Source organism: Mustela nivalis, assembly GCF_964662115.1.
Source record: "Mustela nivalis genome assembly, chromosome: 5".
Lineage (NCBI taxonomy): Eukaryota > Metazoa > Chordata > Mammalia > Carnivora > Mustelidae > Mustela > Mustela nivalis.
This window is the reverse complement of record NC_139024.1, coordinates 118,599,960-118,622,189: the sequence shown is the minus strand read 5'-3', so window position 1 is coordinate 118,622,189 and position 22,230 is coordinate 118,599,960. Positions and strand designations below refer to the sequence as shown.

Here is a 22,230-nt window from a genome sequence, read left to right as displayed (position 1 = left end):
ATGGACATTTTTTCATGTGTCTGATAGCCATTTGTATGTCTTCATGGGAGAATTGAGATACCACCTTACACCAGTTAGAATGGCCAAAATTAGCAAGACAGGAAACAACATGTGTTGGAGGAGATGTGGAGAAAGGGGAACCCTCTTCCAGTGTTGGTGGGAGTGCAAGTTGGGGCAGCCTCTTTGGAGAACAGTGTGGAGATTCCTCAAGAAATTAAAAATAGAGCTTTCCTATGACCCTGCAATTGCACTACTGGGTATTTACCCCAAAGATACAGATGTAGTGAAAAGAAGGGCCATCTGTACCCCAATGTTTACAGCAGCAATGGCTATAATGGCCATGGTCGCCAAACTGTGGAAAGAACCAAGATGCCCTTCAACAGATGAATGAATAAGGAAGATGTGGTCCATATCCACTATGTAAAGTATTATGCCTCCATCAGAAAGGATGAATACCCAACTTTTGTAGCAACATGGACGGGACTGGAAGAGATTATGCTGAGTGAAAGAAGTCAAGCAGATAGAGTCAATTATCATATGGTTTTACTTATTTGTGAAGCATAACAAATAGCTTGGAGGACATGGGGAGATATAGAGAAGGGAGTTGGGGGAAATTGGAAGGGGAGGAGAACCATGAGAGACTATGGACTCTGAAAAACAATCTGAGGGTTTTGAAGGGGCAGGGGGTGGGAGGTTGGGGTACCAGGTGGTGTTTATTATAGAGGGCACTGATTGCATGGGGCACTGGGTATGGTGCAAAAATAATGAATACTGTTATGCTGAAAATAAATAAAAAATAAATTAAAAAAAAATAGCAGCCTCTATAATTGCCTTTGTTATTTGTGAGGCCATGTGACTGGCTATCACTACACAGGCCTTTGCATCAGAATGTGCTTGGTAAGAAGATCACTTACAATTCTCCCACTTTCTGTACTTTCATTGGGAAACTCTAAAATGTTTTTGAGAGAACAAATCAAAGCATCTTGTGCGTGTTGGAATTCAACTGTTCTTAGTTCACATCTCCTTTGAGAAAGTTATGGGGATAAAGTAAAACTTAGTAGGTGAGTGGGTGGAATTTGTGCCATATAAGGAAGCACTCCAACTCTCACATGCAAAACTCATTACTCTATTATATCCAGAAGCCAGAGAACATTGTGGTACATTGCAAAAATAGTCATAAGTTCTTTGCAGCTCATAATATTAAGAACTGCAATGTTAACTCACCTCTTAAATTGACTTAGTACTGTGACTTGCTTTTAGTAATAGAATGTAGTGGAACTGTTGTTGTGAGTCTAAATTTAGGCTAAGGAATCCCTGCAGCTTCTCTCTTGCACTAGGGGAGTCTTCCAGCATCTTGCAAATAAGTCTGAGCCCACCTGCTGGATGATGAGCCCAAATGGAGAGGCCTAGCAGTCTGGGCTCTCACAGTGGCTGCCACAGACCTGGGAGCACGTGAAAACAGAGGCGCTGCCCCAGAACAGAGTGCCCACATGGGCTTGGCACCATTTGCTGTCTTCCAGAATCATGAGAAAATATTAAAACATTATCTGAAAGCATTCCATTTTACAGCAGTTTATATACAGAAAAAGCTGATGAGACAAAATCCTTCATAAAAAAATTCTATTTCCTAGTGATATCTTGGTACTCCTGTGGATCATAGGCTCTCCAAACCCATCCTGCCACAGGGAGAAGGTTGGATGAATGAGGGAAAAGCTATTGACCCTCCCTGGCCTAGCACCATTAATATTAGTCAGTATAGAGTTGCTATCTTTTATGAATATTGCCATATGCCAGGCACCGGACTGTATTTTAACCTTAAAATTTGTACTTATTTAAAATTTCATTTCATCATATACTATCACATAATGGTTTTCATCCCCTTTTATAGAAGAGTTCACTCGGGCTGATATATTTTGAGTGACTTGCCCAAGGTGATGCAGTTACTTATTTGATTACAAAGTCTGTCCTCTTCTTACTTCTGCTGATCTGGACTCAGTTATTACTGTGAAGCATCTTTAATGTCTGCAAGATGGGAGAGGCCTTGGCCTTTTTAGTAAAACTTCACCAATGCATAATAACCAGGGTTAGAACAGGGCAAAAGAATTGAAAGTCAGAACTAAAGAATTTGAAAATGCACAAGTCCCTAGAAAATGTTATAAATGTTAATTAGAACTAATCTAAACTCTGTCTAAATAATTTCCTAGAGGGCTTCTAATGATGTCACTTAGTAGGACATATTCCATTTATATTAATAATGTTCAGTTAAATCAATGGAGGAAATTAGTGTTTTTTGAGAAAATTATTGGACAAGGAAACATTTTAAACTCCAAATTTTATTTCTGCCATTAATTTATTTAAAATGGGACTTTCATTTTCCTTTAGACAGTGTTAACAAATTTGTTTTTTTTTTTCAAAAATGGTACACCATTCCTCTGAATCTAATTCACTACAAATTTTGCCTTATGTTAAAATTATGACTTGAAGACTGAAGTGACTAGAACAGGTAGCAGCAGGAGGAAGTGAGACAGAGTTAAGTTATACACAAAGTTCATCTTCTTTTAGTTAATGAAATGGGCTTGCTTGGACTTCAACATCCCCCAGGATTTGAGACCTGAGACTGGACCTTCAACTTCCCTTCCAAGTTGCAATTCTGACCCACAGGGCTGACATCCTGATTTCCCAATTTGAGTTGAATTTACTTTAAGAATGATATTAATAGGTAACATTCAGAGCTTCATCCGAAAGGTTTTGTCCATTTGTCAAAATCTTGAGGCAAAGGTATTCCTTGACCACCACCAGCAGAAATACCCTAGGCAGGTAAACCAAAATTTGGAAAATTTTACATGCACTATGGAAGCAAAAAACAAAGACAATTAATCCATATTCAGAGGCAGGAAAGGGGCAAGAGTTAGGGATTGCCAGGGAAGGAATCAATTTATGGGAGAATTTTTAGAAATTATAACCCAGAAAAACCTGAAGAACACCACATTAGTGATGATATCTATATATGAAACCACTCAGAAATTCCCACCCCTCTTGCTACCAGCAAGTATACACACTCATAAGAAGATTCTGATTTAATACCTTCCCTCCTTTCCTAGAGAATTCCCCCAGGAGGCTACATCAGAACAAGGGGATTTCCCTAACCCCTTCCTGGCTTCTTGGTACAAGCTCTTCAACTGGCAACAGAAGTGTCATCAGAGGGGATTTTTCTGATTGGCCATAACCTAACCTGGCAGAGTTTGGTTTGTTGTCTTTAGATTCCCTTCTCAATTGGGTTCTTACCACTGCTCTACAACTGAGAAGGACCACTGAGGAGACCACACTGAAAAAAGAATGACCCTAAACAGAGTTTTGATTCTGGGGACTCTTGCCCTGACCACCGTGATGAGCCCTGGTGGCAGTGAAGACATTGTGGGTGAGTGCACAGCTGAGGGATGTGGGGACTAGACTTGCGAAAAAGTTGGAAGGGGGAAAAATGGAGATTGGCATAGAAATAGCAGAGACTCCTCAAAGGTATTCTCAATATTAAGCAGATCTAAAAATTATGATCACTCCTCCTTCAGGAAACTAGAGACCCAACCCACTCTCTCTGTTACCTGTGCTGTTGCAGAGTTCATGAAGGTCATTATTCCTTTCTAATACCAGATCCAGTGAATATAGCCTGTAGGTCTCAATGGCATTCATTTATGGTTGCCTCAGAGATTAAAGATGTTTCGACGAGTGGATGTTTTGTTACTAAAAATTCAAGAACTATTGCTCTCAAATATCTCTAAACAACATTGTGAAGCTTTTTATATGTTTTTTCTGTAGTCTTACTTTGGGTAAAGAGTTCCATAAATTATGTATACTATGTAGATATCAAGAAAGGTGTCCTTTTGGTGAAGAGGGTAAGACCTCAGATTTATACGCATTTTAATGCTTCAAAATGGCATGGCGTGGTGGGGCAGAGTGATTAAACAAGCCCAACTGAATACATTTCGGCAAGTACCACATGACCTCATAATATGTCACTTCACAAATAATCAAGTAAAATATGAATTTAGAAATACTTTTCCAATAATGAAGACATAGAAATGTCAATGATCATTCCTGTTTCTTAATTGTTACTATTACAGGTGTGACTTAATAATTTTCTTAATTTTATTTCAGAATGGTTAACATACAGTGTTACATTAGTTTCAAGTGTACAATATAGTAATTCAACAATTCTGTACATTACTTAGTGCTCATCAAGATAAGTGTACTCTAAATTCTCTTCACCTGTTTTAATCATCCCCCTCCCAGCCATCTGCCCTCTGGTAACCATCAGTTTGTACCCTACTGTTAAGATACTTTTTTTTTTTAATTTGTCTCTTTTATTTGTTCATTTGTTTCTTAAACTCCACAAATGAGTGAAATCACATGCTCATTGTCTTTGACTGAATATTTCGTTTAGCATTACACTGTCTAGTTCCATCCAGGTTGTTGAAATGGGAAGATTGCATTTTTTTTATCACTGGGTAATATTCCATTGTGTGTATGCGTGTGTGTGTGCATATATATATATATATATATATATATATATATATATATAATCTTTTTTATCCATTTATCTGACAATGGATATGGGCTACTTTCACAATATTTTTAACAGAGTAGAGATATCTTTACTTTTATTTTAAAATTGAGAACTTTATGATCAAAAACTTGGTTAATTAAATTACATTATTCTCAAACTGTCAACTCAAATGAACTGTCTTCCACCCTATGTAATGGAGACCCTTAAAAGGAAAACGGGTCAAGTACACACTAATTATATAAAAACCGAAGTAGAAAAAACAAAATGTTAAAAGGGAACATGAAATGGAGTTATTCAACTTTGTTAACCATGACTGTTCGCATTCTAATTTCATTTGCTGGTGGAAGTTTCACTTGCTTCTCCAGAGAACTTCCAATTTCCTTTTTTCAGTGTCACACCAGAGCACCCTGCTCAGGCTCAATTTATCCATTACATATAGTAAACACAGTGCCACCATGAAAATGTTTTAATTAAAAAAAAAAAAGAATAAAAAGAATAAAAAAGAAAATGTTTTCATTTCCTTTAAAATTATAAGAAACAATGAGATTTTAGAGTAAAAGAAAATGTTTTAATTTTTAATACAGCCTGGATTATATTTGTCTTTATACCAGTGCAGTCACAAAATATGATTTTTAATATTTTATGAAAAAAGAGGACCCCAAAGTGCTTAGGCTCACAAGTCATAAGACAGCCTTGGTGACTGCTGATTCTGACCTTCATATGGTTCTGCTACTTCTATGTCTATTGGTCTCCACTCCCTCAGATTTCTGTGATCCTCAAGAAAAACAATTGATATTCAATACACACTTTAGAGCATATAGTGATATAAATTTGGGGAATTCCAAGATGAAAAGACATACTACTGCCCCCTGGTGCAGGAAAGCAGGAGCATTGCTGAGAAGGACCTTGGGCCCAGCTGAGGTGGAAACTATAAAAGTAAACTGGTTCCAGTTGGCCCAACAGTGTGATGTTTGACAACCAGGACAAGTACCAGATGAAAACAGTAATTGAATATATTCATGTTTGAAAAAGGAGTCAAGGATAAAGTACAGAGGATAAAGAGGTTTTGTTGGAGGGCTTTTTAAGTAATCAACCAAGGGGTCATACTAAGCAGAGAAGAGAGTGAGTTTGATGACGTATAAATGTGAAGAGCAAGACACTGGGATGAAGGTTCTGGAGGGTATAATGTGGTCAAAAACATGTTCAAGGAGAGAACTTAGTTAAAACCTTGGTAACTAAGCAGGAACTTGGAGAACGAATTGGAGGTATCCAGGAAATCTGTAAAAAGAACTTTGTTTCAAGGAGAAAGTCCCCTGCAAAGACCAAGTAACATGAATGAATAACATACTCTGGTTTGACTGGGCAGCTGAGGTATTTATTTGTGGAAGAAGTGGGACTATAAGACCGCTGCTGTTCCTTCCAGGACTCACCACAGTTTCCTGTCTTTGTTCCTGTACTCAGTTGACTTTACTGTCAGCAATAAGCTCCTTGATGACAGAAACCATGCTGACTGGTGTTTTACTCCCTGCTCCTCATGATGTCTGATATCATGCTGATATTCAGTAAATGAGGAGGAACATAAAGAGGAAATGAAATGAAGCTTCAAAAAATTGTCCAGTTAGGCTCACTGAGTGAAGTCCTACTGCTGCCCTTCTAATTTGGCATCCTTACACAAGCATATTGTCCATATGAGGAAAAGAGCCATAGTTTACCCTGAATCCTAAACATATAGATATGTTGAGTCAGAATAAAGGGAGAGGTTTAGTAACCTCCTTTAAAGGAAAGAAAAATAAAAAATAAAAGGAAAGAAAAAGGACGGGTAGGGAGTTTCAGAAATCGAAAATCTATTAAAGCTTTCATTTTGTATTTCTGATTAAATCAAGCACTCTCTTCTGAAAATTGCAATCATTAACAAAACAATCACCTTAGGAGCATTGTTTATATTGTATAAACTTTGTAATATTCTCACTGTCCTTGTCATACTCCTTCTTTTTTACCCAATAATGATTAAGAAACTTTTTTAAAATAATATGGTCCTGAGTGCCTTCCCTTGGAAAACTACTAACAAGCCAAAGGAGAAGAGGGAGATGTAAGTGGAGAAGGAAGGAATATCACTGTAGAAAATGTTCAGCTCCTAGCCAGTCCTGGGGGAAGAGAAATCAAAATATGTTATTAACTGATGAAAGAGTTAAGGAAGGATAAAATTTATGCAACAGAGGGAAGTAAAGTGAATTTCTGAGAAAAGAAGTTGAAACCATAATAGTTTGTTCTTCCTTCTTTCATTGCATTATAATATTTATCATAAGCCTACTGAGTATGCCAGGTGCTGAGCTAGGCACACAGAAAATAGGAGTAAACAAGGCGACTGAAATTCAGCTTTCATGGAGCCTACATGATGGTGGAAAAGCAGACTGTATTCTAACTGGACAGCTACTAACACGGAGAGAGAAAGAGCAGAGGGTAGGTGCTGGGAAATACACCTAAAGACTGTGCCAAAGGGGTCTCCTGGGTGGTTCAGTCAGTTGAGTGTTTGACTCTGCCATTCACCCCACTTACACACTCACTCTCAAAACAAATATCTTTAAAAAAAAAAAAAAAGAAAGAAAAGACTGCCAAAGATGAAGCCTACAATATTTGAAAGCCAGTTTCTTCCGTCACTTGGTTTAATAAGGCTCTTTTCTCTCTGTTTCCTACTTTCTGCCCCTCAACCTTACTGACCAGCTGACCATGCTGCTTCCTATGGCATAAATGTCTACCAGTCTTATGGTCCCTCTGGCCAGTACACCCATGAATTTGATGGTGATGAGGAATTCTACGTGGACTTGGAGAAGAAGGAGACTGTCTGGCAGCTGCCCATGTTTCAAACACTTAGAAGTTTTGACCCACAAGGTGCACTGAGAAACTTGGCAGTAGCAAAACAAAACTTGAACATCCTGACTAAACGCTCCAACTATACTGCTGCTACCAATGGTAAGTATCCACCACTCTGCCTCTCTTTACTGAATTTATCCCTACATATCAGGTCTCGTTCCCTTCGTCCCTATGAAAGATACCTTTGACTGCTTTCCAAGGATCTTTCCCAGATCTTCTCAAAGTAATTACTGAACACTCATTCTCTTCCATCTCAAAACTGAAATATTGTCACGTAATACAAGGATCCTTATTCCCATATCCTGTTCCTTGAACTCCTCAAGGAGAAGTCCTATCGATCTGCTATTTCAACAAGCATGCCCATGGGGGAAGGGCACAAGAATAAAGTACAGGCAGTGTGTAGATAGCATTTCCCAAGCAGAAAGTAAGTAAGAACTCTTCACCATCAGATGGGGAACTGTTGGGAACTGTTGGTGGACGGGCTTTTGCAGGACACAGTGCAGAACCTTAGGGCAGAGCTCTTTGCAATTCATATCAGTACTGCTTCCTCACCACAGAGGTTCCTGAGACGACCCTGTTTCTAAAGTCTCCTGTGATGCTGGGTCAGCCCAACACTCTCATCTGTCTTGTGGACAACATCTTTCCACCTGTGATCAATGTCACATGGTTGAAGAATAGACACTCGGTCACAGAAGGTGTTTCTGAAACCAGCTTCCTCGCCAAGAAGGATCATTCCTTCCTAAAGTTCAGTTACCTCACTTTCCTCCCTTCTGCTGATGATATTTATGACTGCAAGGTGGAGCACTGGGGCCTAGATGAACCACTTCTGAAACACTGGGGTACGTATGAATTCAACCCCCTTGGCACCTTCTTTCTCTATGGAGTCCAGAATATCCTGCCTTTGAGCCTGTGAATCTCGTGTTTTCCACATGTCCAAAGTTTTAAATAATAGACTTAACTCTCTTCCCTAACCATGGTTCCCTGAGTCCTCATGGAACCAAAACCATCCCTCCTGCTGCATCCCACACACAGCACTCTGTGTTCTGACGTCCACAACCTCATTTTCACAGAACCTGAAATTCCAGCCCCTATGTCAGAGCTGACAGAGACCGTGGTCTGTGCCCTGGGGTTGACTGTGGGCCTTGTGGGCATTGTGGTGGGCACCGTCTTCATTGTCCAAGGGCTGCGCTCAAGCGGTGCTTCCAGACATCAAGGACCCTTGTGAGCCACACCCTAGAAAGGAAGGTAAGCGTTCAGATTTGTCAGAGCTGAGAGCTGGAGTCACAGCTCAGGAGGAAGGAAACTGGGAGGAATTTGTGGACACAGATATGGTTGAAAGGTTGTAGGAGTCTGGGGGAGGGCATGATGACAGCACAGGAGCCCCCTAGGATCAACCATCCCATGTCTGTCCTATTGCAGGAGCACCGCATGTCCGCTGATGAGAGCAGAAGACTGGACTTGATAGGTGACCTGGCACTATTGCCTGGTCTAGCTTACCGTATTCCTTCTGTCTCCAATGCTCCTCCTCTCACCTCTTTTCTGGAACTTAAGGTCCTCCCATATCCTCTGAGAGCTCACATACCCTTTGGAATTCTGTCCCTTGAATGCCTGATTTTTTTTTTTCTTTTCTCAGTTGTTACCTACAGTGAGCTGTCTGGGATATTCCACCCAGTTCTCTGATTCTTTGTAACCCCAATCCGTTATTCCCATGGAAATAATAAATTTCCCTTTATGAGATCTTTTAGTTAAACTTGTCGATCTTTCATCTCAGGGCTGACTAGAGCTGTGGCCCCTTATGCCTCAAGTCCACTTAATCTCACTTTCCAGATTATTTTCATGGCCAGTTACATGGGAGCAAGCAACTATAGACTGATAATATTTTGATATTTTAGCAGATATTAATATTCTCTCTTCCTATTATTCCCACAGTAGGGCACTACCACTCTCTTCCCAATTCAGACATTAATGAAAGTAATATTAGAACTGTGTCCTCTGTATAGACTCTTTATGGAAGAAATACAAAAATGAAGAAATAAGCTCATACTCATTTAATAGAGTTTTTAAAAGTTATGACAGAGAAATAAGTTGGAATGGAATTTTGAATTTCAAGGTACGAAAAGTCAAAATTGTTTTCCAAAACTTGAAAATTTCAATTTGTAAAGAATGATTGATAGTAGGATCAGAATTCCTCTACCTTACTCAGCCAGGAGAAGATGAGAATTCTTTAGACAGGAAAAGAAATGGAAGTCGGGAGAGGTTAGAATAAGACCATAAGATCCATATCTAAGAAGAACCAAATACTTTGTTCTTACTTAGGGATAGTAACAACAGGAAGAGGAATGGGAGTAGAAACCACAGGTGTATTTAAGTTTCTGAGAACACAGGTGCAGTTTGCCTCACCTCCTACATGAATCCCTGCTAGATAAGCACAAAGACTTTCCTGTACCACCATGTCATGTCAGGGACACTAGAGTGAATATAGCTGCAGGATGTTTCTAGGCAGATCAGTTTAGATCAGTGAATCCCCATGTAGCCCTGTGCACCCTAGCAAAACACTCTGATAACCCCACCACCCTGCCTCTCACCCCTCATCCTTTCTGGTCAAGGAAAGAATGAGCCTATGAGAGAGAAATCCCAGGAGGGACAACATGGTGGAAATAATGTACTGGCAGCTATGGATGCTGCATCTTCTTCTAGGTTCATTGTCTCCTAGTGGAAACTCTGGCAGAGGAAACGATTTACAGAAGGAATTCTCTGGCTTTCCTGACTGTGCCCAAGACTTTACTCTTGAACGTGTATGTGACTTGACTTGGGTCATTTTGCCGTTTGAAATTGTTTTAGGCATACTTTTGCCCCAATCTTTTCACTCTGCACCTGCTGTTGTCCATACATTGTATCTACGACACTATTAGGGAAATCCTGAGAAATATATGAGGCTGTTCCTGTCCATGCCCCCCTGCATGAATGAGCTTCAAGTATAACTGGGGGAAAAAAGACATAATTTTCATACAATAGTTTATACTTCATAGTTTGATGGAAAGAAACCTAAATTCAACTCAGGATTTAGCACTTTATAGCTAGTATTTTAAACATGATAACACAGAATAAATATGTTCTGAGTTACATATTTCTCATCCATAATAGGGAAGTGATAATACTTTCTTGCAGTTTCAACAGAATTTGAAAAATCCTGATATTTAGGCTGTGCTTTACACATAGTATACAAATACATAAGAAAACATTGCTAGTTCTATCCATAATTAATTTTTTAAAAGAATGGATCATATCATATAGAAAGGATTTCTGTTTTTCTGAGTCCTTTAATGATGTAGGAGACTCAAACATGCAGCTATGAATTAATTTCTTTTCATAAGTTAATGAGAGGTTTTTGTTTGTTTGTTTTTCCAGAAACTGTGAGATATTGAGATTGGGTTAAGCTAAGAGAATAGATAGAGTATAGCAGTCAGTGATATATCACTGGTGGAGGGTTGTTAAAAGAATTATTAGAACAAAAAGTTGAAATATTAGACTTTTGGTTTTCAATCTCTAAAAAGAGATGTATTTCCCCCATTATGGCACATAAATTTTTAGATAAGGTATACTATATGTAAGCGATCTTATGCATGTTTACTTTGGGGGGAAGTGGGAAAGATTCAAGGAGAAAAAGCTACCTGTGTGGTAGAAATAAGACAATAATTAAAAATTCAGACTAGGAATTGATAAATTTGACTCAGAGGTGATCATGAAAATATAAGTAATAGAACACAGGATTTTAGGCCAGTGAAACTACTCTGTATGATACTATGATGGCAGACACATGCCATTACATATTTATTCAAAAACACAGAATCTACACCAAAATGAACCCTAATGTAAACTATGAACTTTGGGTGATAATAATCTGTCAATGTAGTGTCATCAATTGTAATAAATGTACCACTCTGGTAGGGGATATTGATAGTAGGGGAAGCTGTGCTTAGTGGGGACAAGGATATATGGGAAATCTGTGTACTTTCCACTCAATTTTGCTATGAACATAAAACTACTACAAAATAAAGTGTATTTAAAAAACAAAACAAACAAGCAAAAAGCAGCAGGATGCCTGGGTGGCTCAGTCAGTTAAGTGGTTAAGCATCTGCCTTTGGCTCATGTCATGATCCCAGGGTCCTAAGATCAGTTCTCTCACCCAGCCTCTTGCTCAGTGGGGATCCTTCTTCTTCTGCCTGCCACTCCCTCTGCTTGTGTGCTCCCTCTCACTGACAAATAAATAAATAAACAATCTTTTAAAAAAATAAAACAGAAAATGTTGACAATTAAGATATCAAATGTATAAGATAAAAATTTTAGTATAAAAAAGGTAGATCACCTGAAAATGCACAAACATACTCAGGAAGAGTTTTTGGCACTAGGCTTTCAAATTAATGTTATATAAATCAAAATGACTCACGAGGTGAGAACCCAGGAATTTGGACGTATGTGTGTGTGTGTGTGTGTGTGTGTGTGTGTGTGAGTATGTGTGCTCATGTGTATGTTAATCTAAGAGTTATATTAAATCTCATGACTAGTGTTCCAGGAATAGACAAATGTTGACCTACTCAGACTCTTTCCTAAGAAATACTGACAAAAACAAATTTAATGGAAATTGCTTTTTATTAAAGGGATTCATTCATAAAGTCTTCAAATAATTTTAAAATAGAATTAAAATTGTTTCTTAAGAGCAATAATTTCATTCTATCAACTAAAAGTTAAAATGGATCACCACATAACATTACTATAAACAAAGTTAGATATTAGTCCTCATTATATTAAATTATGATTCTGAAAAAATTATTTGAGTTATGTGAACTATTTCTGGTTGTGTACATAAAGTGTGACTTTATTAATATTTAATACTAATATCATACTATTTTGAGATACATAATTAGAAAATCACATCTTTTTAAGCAAATAATTTGCAAGAAAAATAGAAAACAGAAAAACTTCATATTAAAAAATACTGAATACATATCAACCAAATGTTAGGCTTTGTTTGCATGCATATTCGAAAAAAAACAACTATTAAAAAATTCTTTTGAAACAATCACAAAAATTGTACATGTTAGGTCTGTGGTCGGGAATGCAGGAGGAACAATAAAAATGGCTGCCAGGACTCTTCTGCCACCATAAGTAACCTAATACCTATGCAGGAAACGGGAAACATCAGGACTCCCCCAGCCCTACAATCACCAAATACCTTACCTTCCATGGCCTTGAACCTATGCCATGTCTTAACCCAGATAAAAGACCCACTCCACCCATCCCATGCGCGACTTCCCCAAATCCCCTCTCCAGAATCGGGGAACCTCTCCTGAGGGCGCCTTTAATAAATCTTGCCTTGAGCCTATCTCGCCTGGTATCCTGTTTATCTCACCTGTAAAACTTTATAATACACTGACTGTATTAAGAATTACTTTTTCTAATTTTAGGGGTGGTAATGGCAATGTCATGTTTCTAAAAAGTCATTATATTTTAGATTTTTATAATAAAATATTCATCAGGAACATGATATGAGGGGCACCTGGGTGGCTCAGTGGGTTAAGCCTCTGCCTTCAGCTCAGGTCATAGTCTCAGGATCCTGGGACTGAGCCCCGCATCAGGCTCTCTGCTAAGTGGGAATCCTGCTTCCCCACTTTCTCTGCCTGTTTATCTGCCTACTTGTGATCTCTCTCTCTCTCTCTCTCTCGTCAAATAAATAAATAAAATCTTTAAAAAAACACCATGATATGATGTGTAAGATAACTTCAAAATAATCCAGGATATGTGTAAGATTAAGTATGTGGGTTTACAAATTATCCATGAATTAATAATTATTAAAGTCATATTGTATGGCACTACTGTCTCCACTACTATAAATCGTTGAAATTTTCCATAATACAAAATTTTTCAAAAGTATTCCAAGAAAAACAAGAACAAACAAACTACAACAACAACAAAAAACACAGAGAGGCTTTCTTCTGAATGCACTTTGGTTTTTAAGTTTTCCTTCATTTTTTCCCAGTTAGGAAAATGTGAGTAACCAAATCCTCCTCCAGACCACAGGCCTCCCAGAAATGTAATACAAAAGAATATGTAAGTCACAAGAAATAAGAGTTAAGGAAAGTAAAGTAATGTTCACTATATTATTGGCTGACCTAAGCCCCAAATTTGTTAATATATACACTAATTTAATTAATAATGCAGAAATTAAAATGGCCATTGAATACCAGTGCTGTGATACATACCATGCTATGTTCTGTGTGTATTAAAATAATGTAAAAGCAGATACAATCATTGTTTTCACAGAATTTACATTTCAGTAGGAAGAAATATACATATATAATTATAAACTCTAAGAATGCATAAAGGAAAAGAACAAGGTGACATGAAAATAATGAAAAAAAAACAAGCATGATTTGGTGGAGGTTAGAGGAGGTATGAATAAATACCTGGGATGAAATAGATGTTGTATAGTATGTAAAGCAAAAAACTAATAATAATCCAATTAAATAGAAATAATGGACTTGAACTATACTTTGGACCAAATGGACCCAATAAACATTTTAGTGATCTAAATAACATTTTTCCAAGAAAGTCATTCAAATGTCCAACTGGTACATGAAAAAGAGTTCAACATCATTAATAATTAGAGAAATGCAAACCAAAACCACAATGAGATATCACCTCACACTTGTCAGAATCATCAAGAAAATAAGAAAGAACAAGTGTTGGCAAGGATATGGAGATAAAGGAACCATTATATACTGGTGTGGGAATGTAAATTGGCTCAACCCGATAATATGGAGGTTCCTCTAAAAATTGAGATATCTGCAGCTTCATATCCATTGCAACTTTATTTACCATAGCCAAGACATGGAAACAATCTAAATGTCCACCAATGATGAAGGGCTAAAGCAAATGTTACACACACACACACACATATACACACCACACAACTGAATACCTCTCAGCCATGAGAAAGAATGAAATCTTGCCATTTGTGACAACATGGATAGACCTTAAATATCTTATGCTAAATGAAATAAGACAGAGAAAGAAAGACAAATACCATACATTTTCACTTATATATGAAATCTAAAAAATAAAACAAATGAAAAATCAAAACTAGACTCCTAGATACGGAGAAAAGACTGATGTCTGCCAGAGGAGGGGGGGTTGGTTGGTGGGCAAAATGGGTGAAAGTATCAAGAGGAATAAATTCCCAGTTATAAAATAAATAAATCATGAGGATGTAGTGTCCAGCACAGGGACTATAGACAGTAATACTGTATTCTTTGTATGGTGACATGTGGTAACTAGACTTATTACACTGATCATTTCATAATGCATGTAAATGTTGAATTACTATATTGTACATCTGAAACTCATATAATATCATATGTCAGCTATACCTGAGTTAATTTTGTATGGTGACAAATGTTAACTAGTCTCATTGTAGTGATCATTTCACAAAATATACAAATATTAAATCATGTCATACACCTGAAAATAATATAATACTATGTCAATTAGAACTCAACAAAAAAGAATGACTGTTTTAACTTTGAAGAAAATGTCTTGGCAATAATTTTTTGGATATAAAACCAAATGCACAAACAAAAAAAGCAAAAATAAAAAAGTGGGACTACATAAAATTTTTAAACTTCTGCACAGCCAATCAGCCAAATGCAAAGGCAACCTATGGAATATGAAAAAAAAATTTGTAAACCATCTATTTGACAAGATTTGATATAAAGATACCCTAAAAGTCAAGAACAAGGAAAACAAACTGATTTAAAAGTGGGCAGATGAGAACTTCCAGGGAAGAGGGCAGGGTAGGAGGATCTTGGGCTCACCTCATCCCATGGATACAACTAGATAACATCCACATCATTGTATATAACCCAGAAAATCATGTGGAGCCTGGCAGAAAAGACCCTCCACAGAAAAATGAAAAGATACCACATCCAAGAAACAAGGAAGGGCAGAGATGCTGTTGAGAACTAAATGGAACCACAGGTCTATCTACAGGGGGAGGGATGCTATGGGCTCCAACAGGGGAGAGAAGCAGACCCTTCACACCAGGCACTCTAGGCACATGGAACCCACACAGGGAAGACAAATCCCCATAACATTTGACTTTAAAAACCAGAATGACACAATTTTGTGAGTTCTTATAATCAATAAAGCTTAACACCTAGAACTTTATAAATCAGCAGGCTTGGCTCCTGGAGAGCCAGAGGGCAATAGGAAACTGGGCCCTTGTCCTTAAAGAGACAATACAGCACGCAACCCGGTGAAGATACAGCATGCATGCAGCAGTTTGAAATCAGCCTGGGGTATACAGGAGGGATTTTTGTTTACTAATCTCAGACTATGTGCTCAAGTGGCAAAAATGTTGGGAAGACTTCTTCAAGAACAAAAGAGCTAGTGGTTCCCATTTCCATCTCTTATCCTTCACACTAGACACAAAGACACCTGTTAGAACCAGAGTAACACCAAACTTGCTACCTAACTTGCTAACAGTGTGCCCCACCTACACATTCTTTTATGGATGCAACCCTTCAACCAGACCTCAGCATCAGGATCCCTCCACATCAGACATACAAACCTGGATAATACCTCACATCCTGTCCCTCCTTCTCCTGTGGACCTACCCGTTGCAGGGAAGGAGAACCTCTATAGATGACTGACATGAAGGATTAAAGCAGCCAAAGCACAACAATAGAAAACAGACAGCACACACCAGAAATACTCCCTGAATTGGCAGGCCCTGAACACAATATGACCTCTTCATAAAGCCATTATTCTCAGAATCAGGAAATATATTAGACTATTCTAACACAGAGAAAAAGAAGAAGGCAGAGGCCTAGACAAAGTGCCAAGACAGAGTAATTCATCCCAAAGGAAATACCAAGATAAGGTCATGGCCAGAGATTTAAGTGAAACAGGTATATGTAATATGCCTGATGGAGAATTTAAAGCAACAATCCTGGACTTGAGAAAACAATGGAAGACTTGAGAAAAGAATGGACGACTTCAGGGAGGCCCTTACCACAGAGATAAAAGAGTTAAAAGGAATCAGTCAGGAATGAAACCGAGATTAGAAACAGGATGGATGCAATGAACACAAGACTGAAAGAAGTAGAGGAACAAATACAAGATGCAGAACTCAAATAAATGGAATATAATGAAGCTGAGCAAAAGAGAGAAAAAAGTATGGAACACAAGAACAGACTTAGGGAACTTAAGGAACTTCATGATTCTATAAAATGCAAAACCACTAATATTAACATAAGTCCCCAAGGAAGAGAGAAGAGGGGGGAGAAAAATTTTTTGAGGACATATTAGCTGAAAACTTTACTAATCAGTGGAGGGAAATAGACATCTACATCCAGGAAGCACAGAGAACTCCCATCAAAATCAACAAAAGCAATAATACCAAGACATATTGTAATTAAATTTGCAAAATATAGCAATAAAAGAATCTTAAAACTAGCAAGACAAAAGTAGTTCTTAACTTACTATAAGGGTAGTTACAGATACCGCAACAGAAGTTTAGCCACCCACAAAAGAGTAGCATGATATGCTCAGCTGAATGGGAAAAATATGCAGCCAAGAATATTCTATTGAGCAAAGTTATCATTCAGGACAGAAAAGAGATAAAGAGTTCCCCAGACAAACAACTACTTCAGGAGTTTATGACCACTGAAAGAAAGCCCTGAAAGAAATATGAAAGGGGACTTTTTGAGTGGAAAGAATAAAATTGACAAAGACAAGAAAAAAACAGAGAAAATCTGCAGAAACAAAGAAAAAACAAATAATAAAATGACAATTAATACAAATCTATCAATAGTTACTCTGAATGTAAATGGATTAAATACTCCAATCAAAAGATATAGGTGTCATAATGGATTAAAAAAACAAGACCTATCTATACACTGCCTACACGAGACTCATTGAAAATGAAGGGATAGAGAAATATTTGTCATGCAAATGAATGTCAAAAGAAACCTAGAGTAGCAATGCTTACATTGAACAAAGTAGACTTTAATCCAAAGACTATAAACAAGAGATAAAGAAGGACATTGTATCATAATAAAGGAGACAATCCATCAAGAAGATCTGACAATTGTAAATATTTATGCCCCCAACAGTAGTAGCCAAATATACAAATCAATAATAAACATAAAGGAACTAGCTGTTAATAATACAATAATAGTAAGGGACTTCATCAATGGACAGATCATCTAAGTGGAAAATCAAGAAGAAACAAGAGCTTTTTTTAAGATTTTATTTTTTATTTGACAGAGAAAAGAGAGACCACAAGTAGGCAGAGCAGCAGGCAGAGAAAGATGGGGAAGCAGACTCCCTGATGAGCAGAGAGTCAGATGCAGGCCTCAATCCCAGGACCCTGAGATCATGACCTGAGCTGAAGGCATTGGCTTAACCCACTGAGCCACCCAGCAACACCAAGAAACAATAGCTTTGAGTGACACACTGGACCAGATGGACTTAAGAGATATATTCAGAACACTCTATCCTAAAACAGCAGAATACACATTCTCATCAAGGGCACATGAGACATTCTCCAAAACAGATCATATATGAGGTCACAATTCAGGCCTCAACAAGTACAAAAAAAAACAGATCATATCATCATATTTCTGGCCATAATGCTATGAAACTTGAGGTCAACCATAAGAAAAAATTTGAAAAGACCAAAATTCATGGAGGTTAAACACCACACTACTAAACAATGAATGGCTCGATCAGGAAATAAAATATATATGGAAACCAATGAAAATGAAAATGCAATTATCCAAAACTTTTCAGATGTAGCAAAAGTAAACCTAAGAGGAAAGTATATAACAATACAGGCTACCTTAAGAAGCAAGAAAATGTCAAATAAATAACCTAACCTTATACCTACAGGAGCTTACACCTAAATGAAAAAGACCAACACACAAAGCCTAAAGCCTAAAGCAGAAGAAAGGAAATAATAAAGATTAAAACAGAAATAAGTTACATAAAAACTGGAAAATAAATAAATAAATAAAAGAACAGATCAATGAAACCAGGAGCTAGTTCTTTGGAAAAATTTGTAAAATTGATAAACCCTTAGCCAGAGTCATCAAAAAAGAAAACATAAGGGACCCAAATAAAAAAAAATCACAAATAAGAGATGAGAAACAACCAAAGCCACAGAAATATAAGCAATTATAGGTGAATATTATGAAAAGCTATATGCCAAAAAATTAACAACCTTCAAGAAATGGATAAATTCCTAGAAACATATAAACTACCAAAACTGAAACAGGAAGAAACAGAAAGCTTAAACAGACCCAAAACCACCAAAGAATTTAATCAATAATCAAAAAATCTCCAAAACAACCCACAAACAAAACCAGGAGTCCAAAGCCAGATGGCTTCCCAGAAAAGTTCTACCAGACATTTAAAGGAGAGTTAATACCTATTCTCAAACTATTCAAAAAAATACAAATGGAAGGAACACTTTCAGGTTCATTCTATGAAGCAAGCGTAACCCCAATACCAAAACCAAAGAAAAAGTACACTAAAAAACAGGAGTACTAGCCAAAATCCCAGATGAACAAGGATGCAAAAATTCCCCTTAAAATACAGGTACACCAAATCCAAGAGTACATTAAAAGAATCATGTCACCATGATCAAGTGGGATTTATTCCTGGGCTGCAAGAGTGGTTCACTATTCACAAGTCAAACAATGTGATACACCACATTAATAAAAGAAAGGATAAGAACCATATGCTCCTCCCAATAGATGCTGAAAAAGCATTTGACAAAGTATATCTATTCATGATTAAAAAAACAAAGTAAAATTAGAAGGAATAAACCTCAGCATCATAAATTCCATATATGAAAAAAAAGCACTCCTAATATCACCCTCAATGAGGAAAAATTAAAAGCTTTTCCTCTATGGTCAGGAAGAAGACAGGAATGTCTACCCTCAGAACTGTTATTTAACATAATATTGGGAGCCTTAGATATGGCAATCAGACATAGAAAAGCATCTAAATTGGCTAGGAAGAAGTCAAACCCTCACTTTTGCAGATGATATGATATTCTGTATAGAAAACACAAAAGACTCCACCAAAAAGTGCAAGAACTGACATGCAAATTCAGTAAACCAGCAGGATAAAAAATCAATGTATAGAAATCTGTTGCATTTCCTTATACCAATAATAAAGTAACAGAAAGAGAAATCAAGGAATCAATCCCATTTACAATTGCAACCAAAATAATAAGAAGCCTAGGAATAAACCTAACTGAAGAGTTGAAAGATTTTTACTCTAAAAACTAAAAACATTGGTGAAAGAAATTGAAGATGACACAAACAAATGGAAAGACATTCCATGCTCATGGGTTGGAAAGGCAGATATTGTTAAGATGTCCATATTTCCCAGAGCAATCTACACAATTATTGCAGTCCCTATCAAAATGCCAAAAGCATTTCTTCACAAAGCTAAAACAAAAAATCCTGTAATTTTTGTGGAATCACAAAAAACCCTGAATGGCCATAACAACCTTGATAAACAAAAGCAAAGCAGGTGGCATTGCAGTTCTGGCTTTCAAGGTATATTATAAAACTGTAATGATAAAAACAACATGGTACTGGCACAAAAACAGACACAAAGATCAATGGAACAGAATAGAAAACTCAGAAATGAGACCACAACCATATGGCCAATTAATCTGAGACAAATCAGGAAAGAATATCCAGTGGAAAAAAGACAGTCTCTTCAACAAATGAAGTTAGGAAAACTGGACAGCAACATGCAAAAAAATGAAATTGGATCATTTTCTTACACCTTACACGAACATAAATTCAGAATGGATTAAAGACCTAAATGTGAGAAAATAAACCATTAAAATCCTAGAGGAAACACAGGCAGCAATCTCTTTGAAATTGGCCACAGCAATTCCTTACTAGATATGCCTCCTGAAGCAACAGAAACAAAAGTGAAAAGAAACTATGAGGACTTCATCAAAAATAAAAAACTTCTGCAGAGTGAACAGTGCACAAAATAAAAGGCAACCTATAGAATGGGAGAAGATATTTGTAAATGACATATCTGATATATGACTAATATCCAAAATGTATAAAGAACTTATAAACTCAGCCCCTAAAAAATAATCCAATTTTAAAATGGGCAGAAGACATGAAAAGACATTTTTCCAAAGACGACTTACAGATAGCCAACAGACACATAAAAAGATGTTCAACATCCTTCATCATCAAGGAAATACAAATGAAAGTATAATGAGATATCACCTCACACCAGTCAGAATGGCTAAAATTAACAACACAAGAAACAACAGGTATTCAGGATTCAGACAAAGGGGAACCTTCTCATATTGTTGCTTGGACTGCAAACTAGTGCAGCCACTCTAGAATATTGAAGTATGAAGAGTCCTCAAAAAGTTAAAAGTAGAATTATCCTACAATCCAGCAATTGCACTACTAAGTATTTACCCAAATAATACAAAAATACTAATTCGAAGGGATACGTGCACCACAATGTTCATAGCAACATTATCAACAATAATCAAATTATAGAAAGAGCCCAAATGTCCATTGATTGATGAATGGATAAAGAAAATGTGGAATACATACACAATGTAATATCGCTCAGCCATAAAAAAAAGAGAGAGAGAGAGAGAGAGAGAGAGAGAAGATGGCCGAGAAGTAGCAGGCTGAGACTACTTCAGCTAGCAGGAGATCAGCTAGATAGCTTAAAGATTGTAAACACCTACAAATCCAACAGGAGATCGAAGAGAAGAACAGCAATTCTAGAAACAGAAAACCAACCACTTTCTGAAAGGTAGGACGGTGGAGAAGTGAATCCAAAGCCACGGGAAGATAGACTGTGGGGGGAGGGGCCAGCTCCAGGCAAGCGGCGGAGCAAGGGAGCACAAAATCGGGACTTTTAAAAGTCTGTTCCGCTATGAGAGACTATGGACTCTGAAAAACAATCTGAGGGTTTTGAAGGGGCGGTGGGAGGGGGGCTTGGGGGGAACCAGGTGGTGGGTATTGGAGAGGGCACGGATTGCATGGAGCACTGGATGTGGTGCAAAAACAATGAATACTGTTATGCTGAAAAAAACAAAAATTAAAAAGAAAAAAAAAAAAGAAAAAAAAAAGTCTGTTCCGCTGAGGGAGATCGCTCCAGGGGCTAAACTGCGGTGAAGCCCACGCGGGGTCAGTGTGGTCTCAGGTCCCACGGGGTCACAGAAGATCAGGGGTGTCTGAGTGTCACAGAGCTTGCCCGTATTAGAATGAGGAAGCCTGCTACAGAGACAGAGCTCAGGAGTGAGCTCACAGCTCACCGGTCACAGGCTCAGTGAGCTGGGAGCATGGCCAGAAGCCAGGGAGATGGGAGTAAATGGGCGCTGTTCTCTGAGGGCGCACTGAAGAGTGGGTCCCCAAGCTCTCGGCTCCTCCAGGCGGGAGAATGGGAGGCCGCCATTTTCATTCCCGTCCTCCTGAACTCTATGGAAAGTGCCCAGGGACCAAAAGCTCCCAAAAGCAAACCCGAGTGGATTACTCAGCCCGGCCCCTGGTAAGAGCGGTGCAAATCCACCTGGGGCAAAGACAATTGAGAATCACTACAACAGGCCCCTCCCCCAGAAGATCAACAAGAAATCCAGCCAAGACCAAGTTCACCTACCAAGGAGTGCAATTTCAATAACAAGGAGAGCAGAGGAAATCCAGAGGAGGAGAAAACAAAGCAAGGAACTCCAT

At 37.8% G+C, this 22,230-nt stretch overlaps 1 protein-coding gene across 1 annotated transcript; it reads left to right on the top strand.

Annotated features, from left to right (window-relative positions):
* The first annotated feature begins 3,201 nt into the window (after nt 1–3,201).
* LOC309865808 (SLA class II histocompatibility antigen, DQ haplotype D alpha chain-like) lies at nt 3,202–9,169 on the top strand. The gene is made up of 5 exons (XM_082732658.1): nt 3,202–3,418; nt 7,283–7,531; nt 7,990–8,271; nt 8,503–8,677; nt 8,852–9,169. The coding sequence occupies exons 1-4, from the start codon at nt 3,337–3,339 to the stop codon at nt 8,655–8,657; spliced, it is 768 nt and encodes a 255-aa protein (XP_082588784.1). The 5' UTR covers nt 3,202–3,336; the 3' UTR covers nt 8,658–8,677; nt 8,852–9,169.
* The last annotated feature ends 13,061 nt before the right edge of the window (nt 9,170–22,230 follow it).

What these genes read in the sequence shown, in the direction of transcription:
- LOC309865808 (XM_082732658.1), top strand. Translation starts at nt 3,337, where the DNA reads ATGACCCTAAACAGAGTTTTGATTCTGGGGACTCTTGCCCTGACCACC. An exon ending in TGGCAGTGAAGACATTGTGG is followed by an intron (nt 3,419 to 7,282) that starts GTGAGTGCACAG and finishes CTTACTGACCAG; the next exon opens with CTGACCATGCTGCTTCCTAT. An exon ending in ACCACTTCTGAAACACTGGG is followed by an intron (nt 8,272 to 8,502) that starts GTACGTATGAAT and finishes TCATTTTCACAG; the next exon opens with AACCTGAAATTCCAGCCCCT.